The sequence below is a fragment of the Dioscorea cayenensis genome, chromosome 5 (assembly GCF_009730915.1).
Source record: "Dioscorea cayenensis subsp. rotundata cultivar TDr96_F1 chromosome 5, TDr96_F1_v2_PseudoChromosome.rev07_lg8_w22 25.fasta, whole genome shotgun sequence".
NCBI classification, from domain to species: Eukaryota; Viridiplantae; Streptophyta; class Magnoliopsida; order Dioscoreales; family Dioscoreaceae; genus Dioscorea; species Dioscorea cayenensis.
Genome location: NC_052475.1, coordinates 18662650 through 18685820, shown reverse-complemented (window position 1 = coordinate 18685820; position 23171 = coordinate 18662650). Strand labels below are relative to the sequence as shown.

General features: G+C 33.5%; 2 protein-coding genes across 2 annotated transcripts; both read right to left on the bottom strand.

The window, feature by feature from the left end:
* Positions 1 to 4947: 4947 nt before the first annotated feature.
* LOC120260066 (receptor protein-tyrosine kinase CEPR2-like) lies at positions 4948 to 7405 on the bottom strand. The gene is made up of 7 exons (XM_039267509.1): positions 7039 to 7405; positions 6826 to 6919; positions 6540 to 6634; positions 5858 to 6405; positions 5509 to 5711; positions 5175 to 5245; positions 4948 to 5072 (listed from the first exon to the last, which is right to left on the bottom strand). Exons 1-7 carry the CDS (start codon positions 7403 to 7405, stop codon positions 4948 to 4950), a joined length of 1503 nt encoding a protein of 500 aa, XP_039123443.1.
* A 1575-nt stretch (positions 7406 to 8980) lies between these two features.
* On the bottom strand, positions 8981 to 18580 carry LOC120261362 (protein TIC 40, chloroplastic-like). Its single transcript, XM_039269227.1, has 14 exons — positions 18339 to 18580; positions 17064 to 17163; positions 16848 to 16905; positions 16727 to 16744; positions 14572 to 14827; positions 13085 to 13170; positions 12945 to 13002; positions 12529 to 12607; positions 11345 to 11385; positions 11154 to 11199; positions 10300 to 10394; positions 9651 to 9754; positions 9519 to 9566; positions 8981 to 9149 (listed from the first exon to the last, which is right to left on the bottom strand). The coding sequence occupies exons 1-14, from the start codon at positions 18526 to 18528 to the stop codon at positions 9093 to 9095; spliced, it is 1236 nt and encodes a 411-aa protein (XP_039125161.1). The 5' UTR covers positions 18529 to 18580; the 3' UTR covers positions 8981 to 9092.
* Between the last annotated feature and the right edge of the window lie 4591 nt (positions 18581 to 23171).

The following is a 23171-nucleotide window of genomic DNA, read 5'->3' as shown; positions in this document are numbered from 1 at the left end:
CAGTTGTTACATAACAAGAAAAGATGCCATCCTGCCTTGTATAATAATAATAATAATATGTTGTCATCCATGGTAATGAAACTCCAACCTAAGACAACAATTTCAAACCAAATCCAAGTGCATGTTTTTATTTGGGTTAGTGGAGATAAAAAATGAGTAAGTGTGAAAATTATTTAATAAATAAGCTATTGATTTTTTTTAGTATTAATTATCGAAATATTCAAAACAAATAAAGATGGAAAAAAGATAATTTTAGGCAAGATGGGAACAGAATCAAATAATAAAATTTCTCAAATGCCCTAACAATATAATTGGTGTATTTATATTCTTTTGATAACTTTGAATGTAAAAGTAACTATAATAGAAATTAAAGTAAAAAGGAAAATACATAACTGTCGGTAAAAACTAGCATGCATAAACATTACAAATCAATATTATATGCTTTAAAATTTTTAATAAATTCACTAGATTAAAATAGTATTTTAACAAATTAAAACTTATTTTCAAATTTTAATTTTATTTAAATATATATATATATATATATATATATTTTTGGAAATAGATGATAAACACATCCAATTTAAAGGAAGTCAGGGATATGCATGAGTGTAGAGTTAATACCTCAACACATATTTGCCCTCATCTTAAATGAGCTTTAGAGTTAGATCACGGGTCCTCCCTGAAATGAACACCCTATGCAAAGGAGCCAATGACAATAAATTAAGAGGCCATTGACTTTATTTAAATAATCTCATTATGAATAATAATAAAAATATTTGGATAATAAATTTATGCATTTTTTTTTAAATGACACTTCTATTCACTTGCAAGTTTTATTCGACAGAAAACAAATTCGGTTTTATTAAAAACTTAAGTGATGGGAAATTTAATTTATGTCCATAATTCAAAAGTGTGCGGTTAATCTACTATGTCTTGAATCGACGTCTAAAACCACTTTATTCCATGGCCTCATTTCTTATGTCATCTATAATAACCATACTTCAAACTAAATCTAAATGTGTCATTGGGATTCAATCATTCATGTTTTATTTCCCCAAGCTTCAACTATATAAAATTTTGAATATTCATAATTAGTTATTATCACCAAATTCTAAATTGATAATGAACAAGAGACGCTTCTTGCATCCTCTCTCAAACATGAATATTCTACTTGTCTCTCTATTTGAACGCCGCTACTCTTGTCCCCTTGTTCCCCTTTGTTTCCTTTTTCATGCATGCATATATATCTGATTTTAATTTTAAAAACAATTAGTTTAATTAGTTTAACAAAAATATAATAATATGAAGAAAAAAAAAAGGAGGTCCATGGTTCATTATAACCATTCAAACTTGAAGGCTACTAGAGACATATATGCATGAACCTTATCAAGAGGAGTCACCTTATTTCCTTGTTTCTAATCATGCATGCATCCATGCATATGATTTAGATATGAAGTACTGATTCTATCTAAAATCAAGTAAAATTGACAAGAAAGGGAGCATGGACATTTACAAGGTTGGTAATGTGGTTCTTTCAGCTTTTTTTCACAACTAGCTAGCTAGAATGTTTGTATAGTTATTATATCCTAAATTCTTAATTAATTGTCTGATAAAGCCTTAGTATTTTCAACTGTTTAATATTTTTCAAATTTGTATATCATCAACTTCGTTCAATGGGTAGAGAGGATGTGTTTTTTCTTAAATATAAATCTAATTTTACATTTGCACTTTTGTATTTTTGAGTAGGTGTCAATTTAGTCTTGTAAGTTTTATTTAAATTATTTTAACCTCTAAAATTTCACCTATTTTTTAAAGGATTAACAAATCAATCATAATTAAAGGTCAAAATTTGAAATATTGTGGTGAATCTAAAATGGTATTTTTCGCTAATATGGTAATGTTATACAATATCACTAGTATAACATCAAATCGTTTAAGGCTTATTATATTAGCTTTGAGTCGATTAGTTTTTGAGTTAATTTTGACTATTTTTGTAATAACAATCAAATCAAATTTCAAATGCAAAATGACTAAAATTAAAGTTTAGGATAGGTAGGAAATAAATTTAATTCTTAATATAATTAACAATATATAGGATTAATTTTATATATGGTTGATTTCACTACAAAAGGTGAAACTTTTAGATAGTGGATTAAAGAAAAATTCGTCTCTCATGTTCCAAAAATCTAAAAGTGATAATTTTTCCCTTGTTAATTTCTTGTCATGCATGAATGCATATACATGTTTGCACTGATGCAAGGCTGGTACTTATCATATATATCAAAAATGAAGGTTACGTTGAAAAGCCAAAACTATATTAAATAATACTAAAGATTTTTAAAAGATTACATTAAACTATTCAGGTGTTTCATGTCTTTCATGTTAGTTTTGACCATCAATATAGCTAGGGGTTAATTTTAATTTGACAACTTTGTTAAAAAAGATCATGACATAGATCAACACATTCGTACGTAGATCGTGTTAGTTTTGACAGTTTTTGTCCATTAGTTTAGGGTTAATTTAATTGCTTCCTCAAAAACGTCATAATATGTTATTTGATATATATTGTAATTCAATGATACTGCATGTGTCACATTGACAATCATATTAAATCATATAAGTAAACTTCAAGTAATATTTGACAGTCTATTAATTTGTACAGTTTTATTAAAATTGATACTTATCCTAAATAAAATTTTAGAAAACAGACTGATAAAACTAAAAATTAATTAGTAGATCGAAATGAATGATCAATGCATGATATAATTAACAATGGGATGATTAATTCATGGATCATTGCTAAAACTTGTCTGTCTCTGTCACCAACTAATAACTCAAAAGCTAAAAGTGATATTGTCTTACGTCCTTAATTTTTCCATGTTGACATAGACTGATAGGCATCCATCTTCTTGCAACGTGCATGGATGGGACTTATCATATGTCCAACATGAAATTTAATTAAAGCACTAAAATAATTTTTATATATATAATTAGAGATAGAGATAAAAGAAAATTTTAAGGGAAGGTAAGAGTTGGGTAAGGGCTGCATTCTGATGACATGACTAGCTAGCCTTTCAGTGGCGTAACAAACTTTGCAATCTAACTCCAACCACTACTCATTGACTCATATCATCATTACAGACTTAATTAGTTAGTTAAGACTTAATTAGCAGCCTCATTATTTGTCGCTTTTGATCTAATTGCCTTGTTCTTAAGAATTAATTAAGTAGCCTCTTTGAACTTGTTAACTTATTTTGAATAAAATAATGAAGGACATGCTTTGCCATCTAATCTTAGCCAGTGTTTTGTGTTATTTCTGTGTAATTATCTAAAGTTTTAAATCAATGAAAACTATCCTCTGTGAGAACACGAGTAAAGGAATGGATTGAGCAGACTTATATTATGTATACACATATATCCACAGATGTTGATGAGAGAAGGCCAACTTATAATTAGTAATTAGACGCGTATGCTTAATTCAGCTCATTGATTCTTTAATTTAGAATTTAATATTTTATGGGAATGTGTAAGGGCGTAGTGTAAATCATACTGGTTCATCTCAAAGTATAAAAAGTAGACAAATTTACATAACGATACTGATGGTGGCTGGCTTCAGAATGGATTGTAACAAAAGAAGCATATGTGTACAATGAAGAAAGAAGGTAAATATCTAGAATTTTTGTCTGTGCACATATATATACACATAAGTATATGAAATTTCCTGTATATGATTGTCAAATCTAATTACTAATACACCCTTATAAAATTCATTTTTACTTATATATTCCTGCAAAACATTTTCATTCACATGTACATTTTATAGTTGAAAATCAATTTAAAACTATATTAAAATATATATATATATATATTATCAAAAAGAATAAATGAAAGAGAGCAAAATTTACTTTATCATAAAATTTGTTAATTATTTCATAAATTAAGAATAATGTACAGAGTTACATAAACAAAAATATTTTGTAGGTGTATATAACAAATTTATGTTTTGAAGTGGTATGCAGCAAAGGCCTCATATTTTACGTGGGTACAATTTTAAAGTTATTTGTGGTTAAAAACTCTTCAGTTTTTATACTCATTTAGGGAAAATTGAATTAAGAACATTATTTGAAATAGACCTTCATTATATATATATATATATAATTTTTTTAATCTATATTTCTTGGTATTGGAATTAGTTTAATTAAATTTAATAATGGTATTCTATAATTGTGATTCTTTGGAAATTTATAAGCACATTTCGAGATGTATGTCTACGTTACACCTACAAAATCATCAAATTCTTTTTTCTTAAACAGACAAATGTTGTCAAAAATAATTAAGTATGTAAATACATCAGTTACAGTAATCAATCGATTTTTATAAATAGAACATGTGCCTGTACAGTACTGCCACAAAGGTAATGAAACCATTGGCTGCCACAGTACCATTTGACAAACCATTGACTGATTTCTTTCTTCTAATGACCTCTAATTATACTATACAAATATATATATATATATATCAATTTACATATTTTTTTTATTCACAATGGTAATGAAAATTATGATTTATCCGATATAAAAAATCGAGAGTACTCAATTCTCTTCAAATGCATGATTATGATGTACACAGTAACTTATCAACGTTATATTTTTGATTAAAATTATACCTATCCTTTTTAAAAAGAACACAGTCTTTTCTAATATTTGATCATATCATATCAATATTGTCCGGCCCACTACTATAAATTTATTTTCTCATATCATTCAGAATAAATAAATAAATAAATAAACTAATAACTGAAACTTTAAAGCTATATATGTATATATAAACGGCAGCAAACATAGCAACGTTTGAAGAAAGGTTATCTGAATTCTAAAAGTTACGTAAAATGCTTGCAATCTTAAATCTTAATTCAAACATGCAACAAGGTTCAGCATCTATCACATTCTAACTACACACCAACATCAAAAGGCCGAGACCGCTTGGCAATTTGGTTGTGCATAACATGGCAACCTTCAACACCTTGATCATGTCCTCAATTGCATTTTCTGACAAACTAGAGTCCAGAATTTCTGCAACATTTTCACTGTTAATTTGAGTTGAAACCCAATATACAATGTCCTCTTACCTTTTGCCAAATTTTTGGTTCAACTGGACTATAACCTGTGATCAACTCTCGAGCAGGACGACACCGAAACTATACGATCGCTCTTTTCGCTGCGGCTTTACTCGAGATATGCAAGCTCTGCACATAATCAGAAATTCATAATAAAATGCACATAAAGTTTAGTATCATTGAGTAGAGGTGGTTATAAGGAACATACCAGGGAGCCACGTAACAATTTGTGCGGAAAAATCACTCAGATTCAACTTCACTGCAATCTTTGCTTCATATTGGTCATCAAGCAAAAATGTTGCTAGATTTTATACTATGCAGAATGGCTGGTGAACAATCATGGTGAAGATACATGATTGCTTTTCACACACGCAGAAGCGATCTTACCCTACCTTATGCTCGAGTCCAGCTCTGGTTGGCCAGTTTTTGTTTTTCGCCGTAGAGCTTGATGTAAATTCCCTCTAGGAATGTACTCGAATACGAGGAAATTCGACCCTCCTTTCGTCAAACAAGCATAGAGTTTCAGTATGTTTTTGTGCTTGATATTCTTTAGCATGTCTAGTTCTGGCGTAGAGATTTGTGTTCCATTAAATAACTGCTCATACAACATTCCTGTTCTTCAGTTCCGATCTGTGAACTTTACCTGTTCTTCCACTTCCAATCAAATTCTTATCATCCAAAAAGAAAATATCTTCGGCTTTTAATATCTCTTTCCGTGTTAAATGACTCCATCTTCCATACTTGATCTTTCTCTGTGATTTTCTCTTGATCCTTTTCTTTGCTTCGGGTTTCAAACATGAAACTTTTGAAAGTCCTGAACACTAGCACTGAGAATAGCACCATGGCTGCTAACATGATCAATAGAAGCATTAGAGCTTTCGACATCTTGCTCTTGTGTCTGTGACTAGTATTGCAACTCCCTGAAGTTTCTGAAAAACATAGTTCTGCATTCCCGGAAAATGCCTCTTCTCCAGCAATCATCAGTAATCCCGGAGGGACCATTCCTGATAATTTGTTATCTGAAAAATCAATTGAGGTAAGCTTCAATGTTTGCAAGCTCTCTGGAATGGTTCCGGTTAAAAAGTTTCGCGATACATTAAGCGAATTGAGGGAATTTAACAATGAAAATGTTTCCGGAATTCCACCATTCAGTAAATTCCTTGCTATGTTTATCTCTGCCAATTTAGTGCAGTATCCAAGCTCTGATGGTATTGGCCCTGAGAACTCATTCTGTTCCAAATGCAAAGATATCAAACTACTGAGGTTCCCGATTTGACGGGGTATTCGACCTGAAAATGAGTTGTTAAAGCATATAACTTCTGCAACTGAAAGCATTCAATCTCCATCAGGCTCACCTGAGAGCTTTGTTATACATACAACTGAATAAGGCTTGTCGAAATTCCTATGTCTGCATGTATGTCACCGGAGAAGCCATTATCAGCGACATCGATTATAGCAGCAAAAGGAAGCCCCCAAAGACTATTTGGTATCATTCCCTCGAATTGATTCTGACTAATCCTGAACCTCACCAAAGATTTGCAAGTAGAATAAGTACCCGGGAATTGACCGGAGAAATTGTTTTGCAAAGCCAAAAGATACTGAAGCTTGTTGCTTTCGCACAAGAACGGCGGAACCTACCAGAGGAAGTTGTTTTCGATATATCTATACTGATAAGCGAGGAGAACCCGGCCAAATCTTTGGTAGCTCACGGAGAAAGCTTGTTTTTCGTATAAAGATAAGCCAATGAGATGCTGGAAATCTCAAAACCAGCAGGTAGCTCACCAGAGAGATGTTTCTGAATAACTGAAAACAAGTTAAGTTCTTCAGATTAGCAAGCTCAACAGGAGCTTACACTCATCTGATTCTCGCGAAACATCGAATTGGGTGCAATTGGACGAGATTAGCAAGCTCAGAAGGGATACTTCCAGTGAGTTTATTCTGGTAAAGCTCAAGCTTATGAAGATTAAGCAAATTGGAAATGGATACAGGGAAGTCACCAGTGAGTTGGTTCTGGGACAAATCCAATGTTTCAAGTTCAGTGAGCTCAAAAATGGAAACAGGGATTTGTCCAACAAGATTACATTGTGCCAAGAAAAGCACTTTCAGATACTTCAACTTCCCAATAATTTCTGGAATCTCACTTTCATCAAACTTATTGGAAGCAAGCCCAAGATAAACAAGTGCTGTCAGGTTGCCAAGCCATGGAGGAAAACCACCAGAAAATGCATTGGATGAAAGATCAAGAACTTGCAAGTTTTTCAAGGATGAAAAGTCTGGTAGGTGGGCCATTAAAAACCATTTTGAAAGATAGATTGAGAAGTTGAAGATTAATGCAGTTCATTAGCGCTCAGAAGGAAGAGGACCAGAAATGGAGTTTTCTCCAAAGTTTAGAACAGTGGGAGCTTTTGAAGAGTAGCAATGTATGGTGAGAGCTTACCAGAGAGTTTCATGTTGGGAAGTGAAAGTGAAGTTACTTGACCGGAAGTGGGTTACAAGTGATGCCAGAGAAAATGGCATGGAGAGGGGGAGGTTTTCCAGTTTATGAGATGGTTTTGAGGGTCATTTAAGTTTTGTTTGATTTGGAGAAGAGCTTCAACTTCAATTTGTTGAGAGTTTGAGTTTCTGATCATTAGAAGTGAGAAGAGGAGCAGCAATTTGGTTGTTTTCATGATGAGTAAGTGGGAGGAAAACTGAGAGTTTTGCATGGTCTGGAAGTCTTGGAATGAATCACTTTGAGATGGTGAGTGTGTTGAAGACTTGAAGTGCATAAATGAATTAAGGAACTTGTTGTTCTTTGTGTGCAAAAATATGCCATTTGTTTGAACTGAAAGAGACTACAGATATAGACAAACAAGAACCAACCAAAAGATTTAGCTCCAAATATATATATAATATTAATTTTATAACTTTGGCCGGCACAATCATGAAATGCAAGCTCATATAAACAATAAGAAAAAAGGGAAATTTTCTTAATATTATTAAGGTTAAAATTTTGTTCTTAGCATGCATTTTTTTTATTTATTTCTGTGATACAAACCAAAAGCTACAATATTTAAATAGAAAGTGAAAGTTTATGGGCAAATGAACAATTGAAAACAAATTAATAACCACAACTGGTCCATAAGATTCAATCCATATGTGAGTCAGCTCTGTGTATCAGTCTGTTTTACAATGGGAACTCTTAGACACAATCAAGCTCCATACTCAAATCCCAAAGCAGTACATGAGTATTAAAGCATAAAAATATAATAAAAATAAAAAGATTGAATGCGAAGCGAATATATATATATATATATATAGATGCCAATTGACATGAAAATGATACTATTGTGAAATCACAAAATCAGTGCAGGCCAAAATAATATGACATCAAAGTAGAACTTGGACATATACCTTCAACTTCTCACAAAACATTGAACAAGTCTTAAACAAATACAAATCATCAAAGATTTGTTAGGGGTTTCTTTGTCATCCTCTGTCTCAACTGATGTGATGCTTTATTCTAATCCAGATTGGAGACAAATGAAAAGACAGACAAAATCATCTCTTTAGCTCAATAGTTGTATAATGAGTAGCCAAGCTGTTTTCACCAAAATAATAATAATAATAATAATAATTTGCTACCCCCAAAACAAGCAATGCTTGATCTGAAATGATACATCAGGTTTCTTTCCTAGTTATCCATGGTCCGTAGAATACCATTTATTTTTATCCATTACAAAAGCTTTTTAAGCTAAAATGTAACAGGCCCTGAAGATTAAATTTTGTTTTCAAGAAAGGAGATGTCAGGAACTGACCATATTGACATGATTAATCTACATGTTTGGTAGATGGAACACGAAGGCAGCAAACATTCTCAACAGCAACATGATCTTCTGGGGAGTATAGATTTGTCATTCCTCAATTATGCAGGCACAGGCTGACAAATTTATCACATTAAGCAAGCAAAACTGCGAGTCAGACCATCTGAAGGATTTCAAGAACCGGTCATCCCGGGGAAGAGCTCCGATATCTTGTTGAATACATCCATAACCTAATAAGCATAACAAGAACATTTGAAGTCTGTGTCTGGATGATGTAAAGAAGATAAAATTGATTTCTTATGGGAAACCTCATGAAAGGAAAATAAAGGAATATATATATATATATATATAGCCGGCACGAAAAATGTACAAGTAATCAGTATAGCACAGAAACCAAATTTCAGATTTTCATTTCATAATTTACAAGTTTGACTTTGAAAAAAGAGATGAACTTTTCTCTTGTTACTTATTCATTTATCAAAAATTCCTAAAACCATTCTGATACAATGAAGACCGGGAACTTTCAGGTGTTATCTGATGGATATAATCACGAACAAGAGATATTGAGAAGTCATGAAAATTACTAATTCAAATCTTACCTCCTTATCATTTTGATACTTTGTTATACTAAGTGGATTCTGTGAACACTGCAATGACAATGAAGATGATGTTAATACCAAAGGCAAAGAGATGACAGAAGGCAAAAAATAGTATTGCCAATTGAGCCGTACTTCCATGATGGCAGCCTGCACTTTTGGATTTTGAAATGCCATAGCGATATCAGGATTGGCCATAATCTTAGAAATAACTTCTTCTGGAGAAAGCCCTATTTGTTCTGCATGAGAGGACAAATCTTAATTTTGTATGATCCCAGAAGAACATACCAGCAATAACTAATATTCACCATAACATTACAATTTGTAAATATGTTAGCACTGGCAACTAATTGCCTAATGCAATGCAGGCACAATATTTTATACAGCAAGGTCCAGGTGCACAATCAATCAGAAACAGAAATTAATAGAGTAGTTAAGCATAATGAAGTTGTTTGATTAATTGCCCTTATCACTTTTTTTACAGGAGATCAACAGAAACACTCACTCCAGAGCATTATGCAATGATAACATTACTATGTACAGTTTCTTGAAGGCTACTAACATTATATTTAGTGAGGTTATTTTTTCTATTTTTGGCAAAGAGAGATGATGTATGGCCAAAGACTTTTGATCTGACCTAATGTGCTTTAGACTGGTCATGGGGCCTATTCTAAATCTTGAGCTTGTCAGTCACGAGACTCAAATATTATTCACAGACTAAAGCTTCAATATTTATTAAAAAACCAATTGCTCGCAACAAAAAAACCAAATTCTTCTGACTCACCAAATTGTTGCTTCACCTCAGGGCTGCTAAGATCAAAATTTTTCATGGATTCCATCATGCGTTTGTCCCATTCACTGCCTCCACCCATATTATTGCTAAGAAGAAAAAAAAATTTAGATAACAACTGATATTCAAAGATTAACATATATATTTGAATAACATTTTAATCTATAATTCACACTCAATAAGAAAGCATACATACATTATTTATTTCTCTATTATCAAGGAGCACAAGAGATGATTACTGGTTAGAATGACAAGATCAATCTATTTCAGTGTTATACACTACATGCTTCATTTATAATTCCAGACAGTTGAATAGAGGACTCACCATGAAGATTTCACAAATAACAACACAGACTAATAGACAATCATATAATGTTAATAAAAAAATAAAATTCATATTCACATTGTGGCATCCATCAAAGTTTGGCAAGAAAAGCAAATGATGTTTATACAACATAGCTAAGCAAGTAAAGAATGGTTAATTGGATGATAAGATAAATGGACAAGTTTGCAATTAGAAGTTTAATAATCAGATTCTATAAACCATCAAAAATTGTCAGGACAAGAATGATTACTGATTATGCAACATAAATTAACAAGAAAACCAACAACTAAATGGGTAATAAGATCAATGAACATTGCAATTAGAAACTCAACTATCACAGTCATCGGAACTTGGCAACAGAGAAATGGCTAATGGTTAGTAAGTAGGTAATGATCAAATGGTAAATGAGATCAACAAACAAGATAACAATTAGAAACTTAGAAATCACCATTGTGAAAACCACCCATCCATCATGTTATGAGTATGTGCTTAAACAAGAACAGAGGAAGTAGAAATGTCTTACAGCATATCTTGCAATTGCTGACGGTATTGTGGATTCTGTAGCATCCCTGGAAACAAAAATGCATTGTTGCCATTAATATCAGCAAAGGTGAAGACCAGCTTGCATAGAAGTGAGAGAACATAGCTCTCAGCATAATAAAATGACAAAAAAGGAAGATTTGATAATCATGCAAGTAAAAGGGTGAACAGTACACTTAAAAGTAGTTGGGTTCCTCATCTCCTCAGGTAGGTAGCTGAAGAAATTCAAAACACGGGAAAGTGATTAATACAGACTTGGGAAAAAACCAAAACAGAAAACAAAGGAGAGGAATTACAATATAGTATAACATAAAGTGCACAACACAGAATGCACCTCACACCAAGGTTGTGCTTCAGCCAAAGCTAAATATTTACTAGCAATAAGATGATTACACATTTAAAAGCAAATTAAATGGAAAAAGGCAAAGCGCAACTAGTTAGCCAAGTGAAATGATGACAGAAGCTTCACGTAAGCTAGTTGGCACAGCTTAGCAAGACAAATAATTCAGGAAAGTTATATATCAACTAAATCAATTCTGGAACATAATGGCAAGTTCAGCATTTGTGATAAATAAGGACTTAAGAATTTTTTAAAAGCATATTCTGCTGAAGTTCAGAATTACTTTGTGGAATTTTTAAGTATGAAAATCCAGAATTTTATAAAAAATAAGATGTTGAAAATGCATTAAGTTTTAAAACCTTAGGAGCTTTTTGATGCAAATAATGAAACTAAGCAACTAATTCAAATTCATAAATAATTTGATACAGAATTCCTTGAGAAAGTTTTTTATTACACGGTGAACTCTAAGTTGTGAGCACTACAACATAGAGCTAGGATTGAGCTAGCAAGTTAGAAGCAATAGAAATGGCAACAACAACGTCAAAACACAAAAATATTCCATCATATACCTTCCTTCGACTATCTATTCAATAGCCCATACCAAGCTTTAATGTGTATACAAGTCTTGAAACCTAATTAACACTCAATGTTGACTGAAAGTTAACAAGTTAGTGATTTATGCGACAAAAAGTGCCGTATTGATGCTGACACATGCTTTGAAAGCCATATAACACAACACATTCACAGACAGTCAGAAATAAGGCCTTTTTCCTTAGGGAATTAGATCAAGCTCATAATGCAATCAGATTTGTTGTCATCGAATATTGAACTAAAGCAATTAGCAGAAAACCAGAGGAGAAAAGATATGAACTGTGAAATGCACAACGAGAAATATGTCCAGAATAAACAAATATTCACCTGGTTCTAGTAGTTGCTGAGATACTTGTTTTCATCCTTATATGAGCACTGATCAAGCAAGTATACTGTATGAATGAAAAAAATATATCAATCAACTTACGGATAGACCATCTGCTGCACAGTTGGGTCTTCCATCATTTTCTCCAATGCTTCAACTGATAATCCAGATGCAGGTTGACCTAGTCAAGTAATTGGACTAGCTTAGCACATAATTTACACAAGGAAAAGGTTTCCCAGACACTAAGGGAATATATAATGAAGTTACAATCCAACATAATATGCTGAAACCTTGTAAAGAAAATAGAGTCATGGAATTAATAGCCAAGTGTAAGCCATTTCCATTCCATGGTTATTAAACCAAAATTTGCAAAACAAAATTCCCCACAGTATACGAAACCAGTGAAGGCTACCTAAAGAAATATGCAAGCAGCTTCAAACACAATAAATGATGACAATGACAGGATAAAAAAGAAATTGAACATGGATGAATGGCAAGTAATAAGCTTGATTGCTTACTAGACTGATCATTAGAGGCCGCTTTACCCGTTTTGACAGCAGCACCATTTGGTGAAACCTTCAAGAATCATGGTTCAACAACATCGCCTAATATAAAGCAATTGTACCTGCAAGCTTTATAAAAAATGACACAAACTTACTTCCACTGTGGCTGCATCCTTAGTTGTTGCTTTATAGCTTTCAAATGATTCCTTCTGCACCTCTTCTGGGGAAACATCAACAAAAGCTGCAAGAGGTAATCTATCTAATCAGTGAAACCATTATGGAATAAAATACCAATAAACTGACTTTAAAACCATTTTCAAAAACTCAGAATCACAGAAAGGAAGAACACATGAGTTGATCAAATGGGGAAAAAAAAGCAAAACAAAATAAAACAAGCAAACTATTGAATGGTTATTGAACAATAAGTATAGTAACAACTATAAAAAGCACTTCTTTAATAGTTTGAGATATCCCAATCATCAAAATCTAGCTTTTAGATGAGCTTATGGCAGTCCAGCCAATTACATACTAAAAAAGTGTACTAAATAGGCTCACAGACCTTATAACAGAGAGAGCAAGAAAACTGAAACCCCAAGGGTTATACAAGAATTCAAGATATCTCTATGAACACAAGTGATTCAAATTTCCACTGAGTGATCCTTGGAGTTTACCTCAAATGTAGTTCTCTACTTGGTTATCTAACCACTCAACTTCTCCATTTGGTTATCTAAACCTATTCTTCCAAAGAGCAGGAAAGAAAAATAAGCAGCTATGCTGATGAACATATGACAGCCCTGTTTCATGTCTCATTTAATCTGCATATTTACGCATCCATCATTCCCCAACTAAGTCTAGCCAAGTTCCATCTCCATGCAAAAATGGAAAGAAACAAGCAAATTGGATTCCAAAAGCCAGCGAAGGAGGCTTCAGTGATCTCATAAGTTTGCCAACTAAAACAGGGGTACATAGATTGTGACCAGAAACAAGCAATGCTCAATCATCTTGGGAAGTCAACAGAGATCCAGTGTTTACTTCGGCAAATCTATGTATCAAGTATGGTTGTGTTCTCAAGCTTTTCTAATAAAAGGAAGACAATTGATTGATTCAGCATAAGCTCTGTAATAGGAGAAATCAAGAAAACACCTAAATTCTAGCCACTAAATTATTTAAGTCACTAGCACTCAATGTACTGCTTGTTGAATGCTTGATTTTTGTATTCTACATTTTACATGAAGAAAATTTAGACATGAAAAGGAGTTTAGCAGGATTATTCTGCAATCAGATTTATCATCAACTCATAACATAACCTGATAAAACTAGAATAAGTAAGCAAATGCATGACTCTTTATGTTCCTTATTTGGAAGAAAAAACAGTACCTTAAAAAAATGACAAGTAAATATGACAAACTAATTGCTGGACATAAAGAGGCAATCAAAAAACATGAAACAGAAGATGCACAAGAGGTTTTCCTGGTCTACAACTAATATCATATTTGCATTACTAGATAGTAAACAATTAAATTTAAAAAAAAAAGAAAGAAAGGTAAATATACTAACAACTAATTTCTCGTCAAAAAAATATGAAAAGCAGAATTCATGAAGCAGCAGGTGCACAATTGGTGCTTTGCATCTGCTAATATACCATATTTTTTTGGTTCCTGTGCTATGCCAATCTCATCATTGACTGATGGAATCGAATCCACTTTCGTTGGTGGGACATCCACAGTAACTACCGATTGTGAAGCAACTGGTGTTGATGAAGTGGCCCGTGGAGCTGATGGTGCTATGGGAGGAAATGGAAATTGAGTGCCTGGAAACCCAGGAGCATTACTTAACCCACCATTACTTGTTGCTGTTTGACCAATCATAGTCTTAACAACTTGTTGCATTGCATATCTCTGTGACAACAGCTTGCATGTTAGGCTGTTAACCAGACATAAAACATCAACATAAATACAGCAGTGAGCAATCTAAGGAAATGCCAAGCTGATGCCATCAATACCATAAAACCTTGCTCCGTCAATTAATTCTTGCTTATTTCTTGAAATAAAATAATTTATGCTACATTGAAAAATAAATAACGCCTGGTTGTAGTTAATTGAACTCCCTGTCACAGAAGTGCAGTTTAACATGCCTCATATTATGATTAATTACAGTTTGTTGTACATTAATTGAATACATGTGCTACCGCACTGCGGTCCTATAACATGACACTTGAAACAGTAAGAAATGATTTACATTCAATATTGATCTAATTCTTATATGCTAATCATTTAGGTTAGTACAAGATTCTTCTAAAGCTGTTCAACAACCAGCGTCAAAAATGAGACGTATAGAAGTCGAAGACATTTTCATGGCACTAAATGGAGAATGTTTAATACTTTAATCATTCCAAATTTCCAGTTCTTTCTCCTCTATTTAGCATTCAAGTGATTATATTTCAATATTCTGACTACTAGGTCAAGATGTTTTATCTTTAAGGCTCTATATAAAAATATATATACATACATATACATGAAAGTGAACTTTTCAACTTTATCACACAACCCTCCAAAACCTAACTGAAGAATATCTCAGAAGAACGGTGTCAAGATCAGATTTTGTCAAATCCCATATTAATTTGGAAGATACAGTACGTGAGCATCCATATTTACCACAAACTAAACCAAAGGTAGAGTGATAAAAAAATGAACAAAGGTCAAGCTTGAATTTCCCCAAAACAACATGCCATCTGGTTAACAGCATGCAAGGGTCCACATTATCACCATATACTAATATATAGATATCTCCTCATCTCATGTAGTGCGTGTTCAGTTTCAGATCCATGAAAAGGTACTCGAGATGTAGCATTGGCTGTTATAGAATGCATAAAAGAAAAGATCATTCCAAAAGAAGAAAACTGTACATGTGCAACAGCATGTTCACATTTATGAATGGTTATAAAAGCATGCGCTTACATATTATAGAGAATTGAAATATTGGATGCCTGTCCAAGTACATTTACACCACCCTAAACTATATTACTACATCAGATCTACAATGATGCCACTTATACCAAAACTTCATATGGAATAGATCTTAGCAAATAGTGTGACAGACCCCCAATTAAGCAGGTGTACGTTGGGTGGGCTATGCATTCCCACAGCGGATAATGGGCCCCCAGCATAACTATTTTGTTTGGCAAGACACAGAGAGAAGCTGTACACGTGGTTTGCTTTCAGTGGAAATTAGTGGGGATGCAGTTATGGGCAGAGAAATATATCAGAGATGATGGGGATGCAAGGAGGAGAGGAAAAGGATTGGCTATTGGGGCAATTCCAGGAGTCTCAAAGGTTCTAGACGTTTAATTTTCCTTCTAATTTTCTACTAAGTTAGAATTATTTCAATACTAAGAATTCCAGTTTTCCCACTTTGGTTTGCTGACTTTTCTGTGTTCAGAGGCTGGTTTATAACATTTGTGAGTGTGTTTGCATTTTCTAGAAATAGTTTGGCAGAGCAAGGATCCATCATACTGCAGGCTAAATATAATTAAATAGCTAATTATTTCAAAGATCTAAGTAAAAGTCAACAAGCCAAGTTAGCAATGACAATTGAAAATGAAACTTTAACAGTGATGATTTAACCTTTACACAAATAAATAAGACATAAAAAAACATGTTAACCATTTAGCAAGACAATTCTATTTGCATCTCAATTTCTTCGAAAAATAACATGCATCCAATTTGCTTTGTAAGATTTAACATTTCAAAGTGTACAATCTACCTTGAAAGCATAAACAATGATGAACAAAAGCTCACCTTTAACTTTGACGAGACCTGCATACAATTAAATGGATAGTTAGCAGTGACAAAAGCAAAGTAAAGCTAAAATCATAGCAAAAATAACTAGCAAGCCAAATGAGAAATAAATGCATCTCACCGTGGTGAATAAAACTGTCAATCCAACACCAACTCCTATCCAAAAAAGAGGTGATCCTCTGCAAAATCTCATCCAGATGAATATATAAGCATATTAAAATAATATGCAGCCAATAGAAAGCATAAAAACATCCAGAGCCTGAACAGTCCATAGAAACTACAATGATTGGCCTGCCTGAAAGAAAAGCAGAAGAAATCAGTGAATATATGAAATTACAAGCTTGATGAAGTCTGAGGAATAGTGATTTGAGGAGTTCCGCTGGTGGTGGTGGTTGTTGTCGTAGAATTGTCAGTTGGAGATGAAATGCTAGCAAACCCTAAATGGATTGAGAAAAAAACTAGTCACATTTTGGGCCAAATTCAGGCTTTGAAAAATACATCCAAAAGCAAAGGAGATTGTTAGTTAGAATTTTAGACAACTGCTCACACAAAAGTCACAGTGTGCAGTATATATTTATAATGGATGATCTAGACTAAAAATACAGATCAAATCACAGAAGTCAGACAGAACTAGATACACCGAAACTTCATGAATACGCCATCTGGTCAATATACTTATTATAAAAAATATAACAAAATCATGAAACTTGCTACATAGAACAAAAGGCTCAATGAAAAGCTGAGATCAGATGTGAAAAATAATCTTTAACTTTCTCTCTGGCATGATATTAGGTTAACTTGATCTGACATGGCACTCTAAGAAGTTCTGCTTGAATTAATTTGATAAATCATAAATCAATTGCAAAGTGACAAAGGAAAAGACAATAGATAGCTGAAAGCTATTAAGAATGTAGCAATTTGGTCTTTGTTGCAAAGAAGAACAAACATCATTAAGTAATGAACAAAGCATAGCACAAGGACTGATCATTGTATAGATAATAAAAAAATTCATACAGCAAAAGGCTCCATAGTGTTTAAATTATCATAATCAGTTAATAAAATTCACACAAACAACACGCCATAAGTAAGTTCTGAACCTATGCAATCAGAAATGATAAAAAGCAGGCATTGACAGGGGGCATGGCAATGTCCTAATAAGAACTATTTATGGCAATAGCATATCAATCGTGCCATTACATACATCCACAAACACAAAGACCACATTTTGATATTGATACAATAATTATTTAAAACTCAATCAGCATTTTCTGCGCCAAAAAAACCAAAAATAAATAAATAAATAAATAAATAAAAATAAAAATCCTCTAAATCAAAACCTATGCAGCCAAAAAATCAGAAACCAGCTTTTAAACCTACGCCAAAGCTAATTATAATAAATAAATAAATAACCTAATTTCTCTCTTTCTTGGATCTTTTTCAGCTTTTTCTAACACCCAAGTAAATTCCTTAGCCCATAAGCTCAGAGATCATCACCACCCAGTCCTAATGAATTCCAACGAGTTCTCAGCTCCCGCATCATTCCCGAATCAAATTACGCAAAACTCAAATTCAAAAAACAATTAATAAAAAAAAAATACGAGGTCACTGATACCAATTCTGAAGATCCTCTGAGAGGTTTCATCGCCGGTTCCCCGATTAAGCGAGGCGAGCACAAGGCCGGTCCTCCTCGTGCCTCCGCTTCGGAAGATTCCCCTCCCAGGAACGTCATACGATGGGCGGCGGCGAGCCGGAGAAGTAGCAAAGAAGGGGATTTTGGGGGAAGCCAAAGCGAAGGTTTCCATCGTCTTCTTCGCCGGAGAGAGAACTCGAGGGTTTATGAAGATCCCATCAGTGAAAGAAGATGGATAATACGGGAACGCCCTCACCACTCTCGCACGTGCGCTCCACGTGTTCAAATTTTTCCAATGTTTATTATTATTATTATTATTATTATTATTATGATTTGTTGGGCTGCTTTTTGGGGGATTGGGGGTGTGGGTTTCGGGTATGGGCCCAATTATTATATGGATTTTTTTAAAAGTATTTTTCAATAAAAACAATGGTTGTATATTCATTTATTTATTTATATACTTGATTTAGAAATATATATCTTTTCAAGATTAAAAAATATATATATATATAATAAATAAAACCCGAAATTACCAAAAAAACCCCTAAGTTTGTAATATTGCCAAAAACACCCCCTTAATTTGGCAATCCCTAAAAACCTATTCTTTTTAAACTCAATGTTTTCCAAACCCTCAAACCATGTAACGGTGGTTAACGGAGTTATTTTTAAATTTTATGGACAAAATTGCCCTTGTATGGGAAGTTATGGCCTGCAATCATTTCAGCAGTTTGAGAAGAAGTGGGGGGGTTTCTTAGGGTAATCCCAAGAGACGACTTTACTGGAGTCGTATATTTGTTTTTTCTCAACTCGTGTCTTCAGCTTTTCCCTTTCCAAAGTTGTCTCTACCGGCACATCCTCTGTAATTTCAGCTTTTCTCTTTCCACCGGTATCTCAAAGGAGAAGTCCCGCGCAAGTATTCGGCATTTCATCAGTTTGCAATCTTAGGTATTGAAGAAATTGTGATTATGGTTTTATGTTAACTATTCTGTTACAAAGAAAGATTTTTTGGTTTTGTTTTGTGGTTTTGTTTTTATTGGAAGATATTGAAGTCTGTAGGGGGATTTCTCGGTTGAGGTTTTGTTAGTCTGCAGGGAGATTTCTCGGCTAGGGTTTTATTTTGTTTTACATTATCGTCTGTGTACATGATCGAAATAGTTTTTCGATTGTTATGATTTGTGTCACACCCACCCCTTCTACCGAGGTAAATGTGGCACCCATCAGTTAAAATTCCCTTTTAACTGGAAACTGACACCATGTTTTTAAACAAAATCGGACCTACAAATCACAATTCTACAATTTTTCACCAAGTACATGTTCAAATACATAAATACTGATAAATATAATCACTCTAATTTACGTAGTACAACCGCTACAAGATCATGACACCAATAACAAGAAAGAAAGAAATGAGGGACCCACTGCAGTCCTGGACTCAACCCTGACTAGCTCTATACTCGATCAGGCAATCTAGGGGTCCCGCTCCCTGCCATTCACAGAGACATTCGAGTTGGTCGGTGAGTGGCTTAATAATTTCAAATACTTAAAAATACGATTGTATATAAAAGTATATAAATACCAACTTCTCAAATAATTTTTCCCAATTTTTCCCAAATACAAGAATTCTAGCAAAAATACATCTTTAAATAACTTTTTGAAACATAAATTCATCATAAATCAATGTCAAAATAACGGATAATATAAAACCATTCTCAAATCCATAGCACGAAAACTCTCCCCAGACTTAGCCCGAGTCGCGACTAGGTTGGGAGCCGTCAAGGTCCTCATAACCTTGACGTTGGCACACCGGTCCCGTGTGGTGACCCCGGGATCCCGATGTATCATCCAATCAGGGCTCTACGCTCCCACCGATCCGGACCAATCAACACTCAGTCCACACGCCACCTCTAAAAGGGGCCGGCGTGGGGACCCACTCTCGCGATGAGTCGGGCCTTAGCCCGTGTCACCATCCAAACCAACATGTAGATGCAGCGAATAATACAAATCAGTATCAAATCATATCACATGATCCTTATCCAGGGACATTCGCGATGACGATACATGCATAATACCAGTAAAGTCCAAATACAAAATACCATTCCTATGCCAGGAATGAAAACCAGTCCCACAAATATTGTCGGTAAAACATTTTAATACACGCACATGATTTCACAAATCATTCCAAATCAAAGCATATATAACCATCCAAAAATAAATTCATGAACCGAATAATTAAATCACATATACATGTATTTATACTATTTATAAATATGTATAATTATACAAAATTGATGTATCAATACGATTGTCAGGAACATCAACGACAAATAAATATACGTATACCTCAACATTATCACGCAATTAAACATGATAAAAAGAAATACTTAAATAATTATTTTTCAAAATACTAGCCATTAAATAATTATTTCAAAATAATAATAATTAATCAATTATTTAAAATAATAGCCACTACCAACTCACCGGTGTCCTTGGGTTCCTTACTGAGCCCTGGAACTCCCTCCCAAAGGCGAACAACACTCTAACGAATAATATAATAAAAAAATAAATAATATATTTAAACTCAAAAGAAAATACAAAAAAATAATAATCAACTCTATTGGGCCCACTCACTCCAATCGGTTAAAATCCGACCTGCATAATCCAACTGGCTTTCGATTGCACTTAAAACCAACTCAATTTAGACTAAACACAGTTAAACCAATCTGAACCAATCTCAATTCCATTGAACCAAGCTCAATTGCACTGAACCAAGCTTAATTGCACTGAACCAAACTCAATCAAACTGAACCAGCTTGAACCAACTCAATTCTTATTCAAAATCCTTTGAACCAACTTGGTTCAGTCCAAAACCCTTAACCCAAATCAACTGAACCAAACCCAAACCATCTCAACTTGATTTGATCAAGCCCAACTCAACCAAATTAATTCAACTCAATCAATTCAATCCAACTTGGTTTGATCCAACCAATTCAACTTGGCTAACTCAACCCATTTCAATCTAACCATTATCATTAACCTCCTAATCATCATAATCATCAATTTAATTAACTAAACCAAATTTTAATCTCGGTGCTACAGTAACGCTACAGTAAAACCGAAAATCTCATCTCCATTTTCAAGCAATTTCCATCCCAAATACTGAGGTTTTTTCAAAAGCAATTTTAAATACACTCATCATCTACAACAACATACCAAGTTTTTCTACTCAAATCCATCATTTTTCTTCATTAAATCCACCAAATACTGCACACACATACATTCAAGTATATAAATAAATAAATCATCAAAATACTTTACCAAATAATACTTCAGTCCATTCTCCCTCCAAATACCAAACTTTATCTCTTCCGATTTCTCTCAAATCTCTCACTCTTTTTCTTTTTAAAAAACTCTCGGAGTTCTTGTAGAAAATGGTGGAGAAGAAGATGAAACAACACTCAAGCTCTAGATTTTTCTCCAATCTTATGATTCAGCCGAAATTTACATTTAGTCCCTCAAAACATAATTTCTTACAAAACAGTCCCTGAAAAACTCACAAATGGTCCCTGAATTATAAAATAGTATTTTCAAAAGATCCTTTCAAATTATCCAATGGTCCTTGAAGTATAACACAATATTTCAAAAAGGTCCCCACCGCCTTACCTTTCAGTCCTTGGTTTTCAGAAACATTTTATATCAATCTTTTTTCTATTACTCTTTAACCAAAAATCTTTTATAAACTTTCACACTTAGGTCCTTGTTCTTTCCACTTAGGGTTTCTCCACAAGGTTACTCTGTAGAAAAATTCTTACTGTAACTGTAGTAATACCCTGAATATATTTTCCAATAGGTATCCAAAGGTTCAGGGTATTACAATTTGTGTAATGTTTATAACGTACTTTTCCCATTTCATTTGATATGGTTGCAGTTTTACAAATGAGTTTTCCGTTTAAGAAATGAGTTTTATTTTAAAAATGTATGCCTCCGTTTAAATATTGTTGTCTTTGTTTAACAAGTGATATCTCTGTTTAAGAATTGAGAGGTTACCATTTAAAACTTTATATTTTTATCATCACTAAACATCTTGTTTTACGAGCTGACTGGAACCGGAAAGAAAGTCCGTTTCAACAAGACTCCAAGGATGTTGTGCTATGGTGAAAATAGTTATCGGAAGCAAACGACGATGGAAACCAGTTTGTCATCTCTTGAAGGAAAAAAGGTAATAAATCATGAACAATGTTTTAACATCAGTAGTTAATGTTTAAATATAGTATTAAGCATTTAACAGTATTTATTTTCTGTTTAAAAGTATTTTTTTAGAGTTTAAACATTTTGTTTATGTTTTAAACCATTCGATACCGTTTAAATATATAAGTTAAATGGTTAAATATATTTGTTATTGTTTAAATAGAATGATTTCGTTGAGATTGTTTGGTTTACATATATTAGTTTCCTGAACTGGTCCCGACGAATGCTGATGAAGATATATTTATTCTGGCCAACTTCCAGGACAACGCATGCACGCATTCCTCGACGCCGGAGAGGCCCTCCCCTACCCTATTGGATTGTAACACCCCCATCACAACAAGGGACGGTCCCCCGACCCGATCGTGGCGCCTCCCCGAGCAGGGCACTAAGCGAAGATGTCACTACAACTCTTCTGCAGGCGTTCCATATATTGATGACCGAGTTTCCTCGGCTTGTCACTCGGGTTGAGGCTGTGGGATCTTTTCTTTCCACCAAATACAAACCTCTTTTATTTTTTTTTATTATTTTTTTATTTTTTATTTTTTTGTGTGTTGTCATATTTTAGTCTTC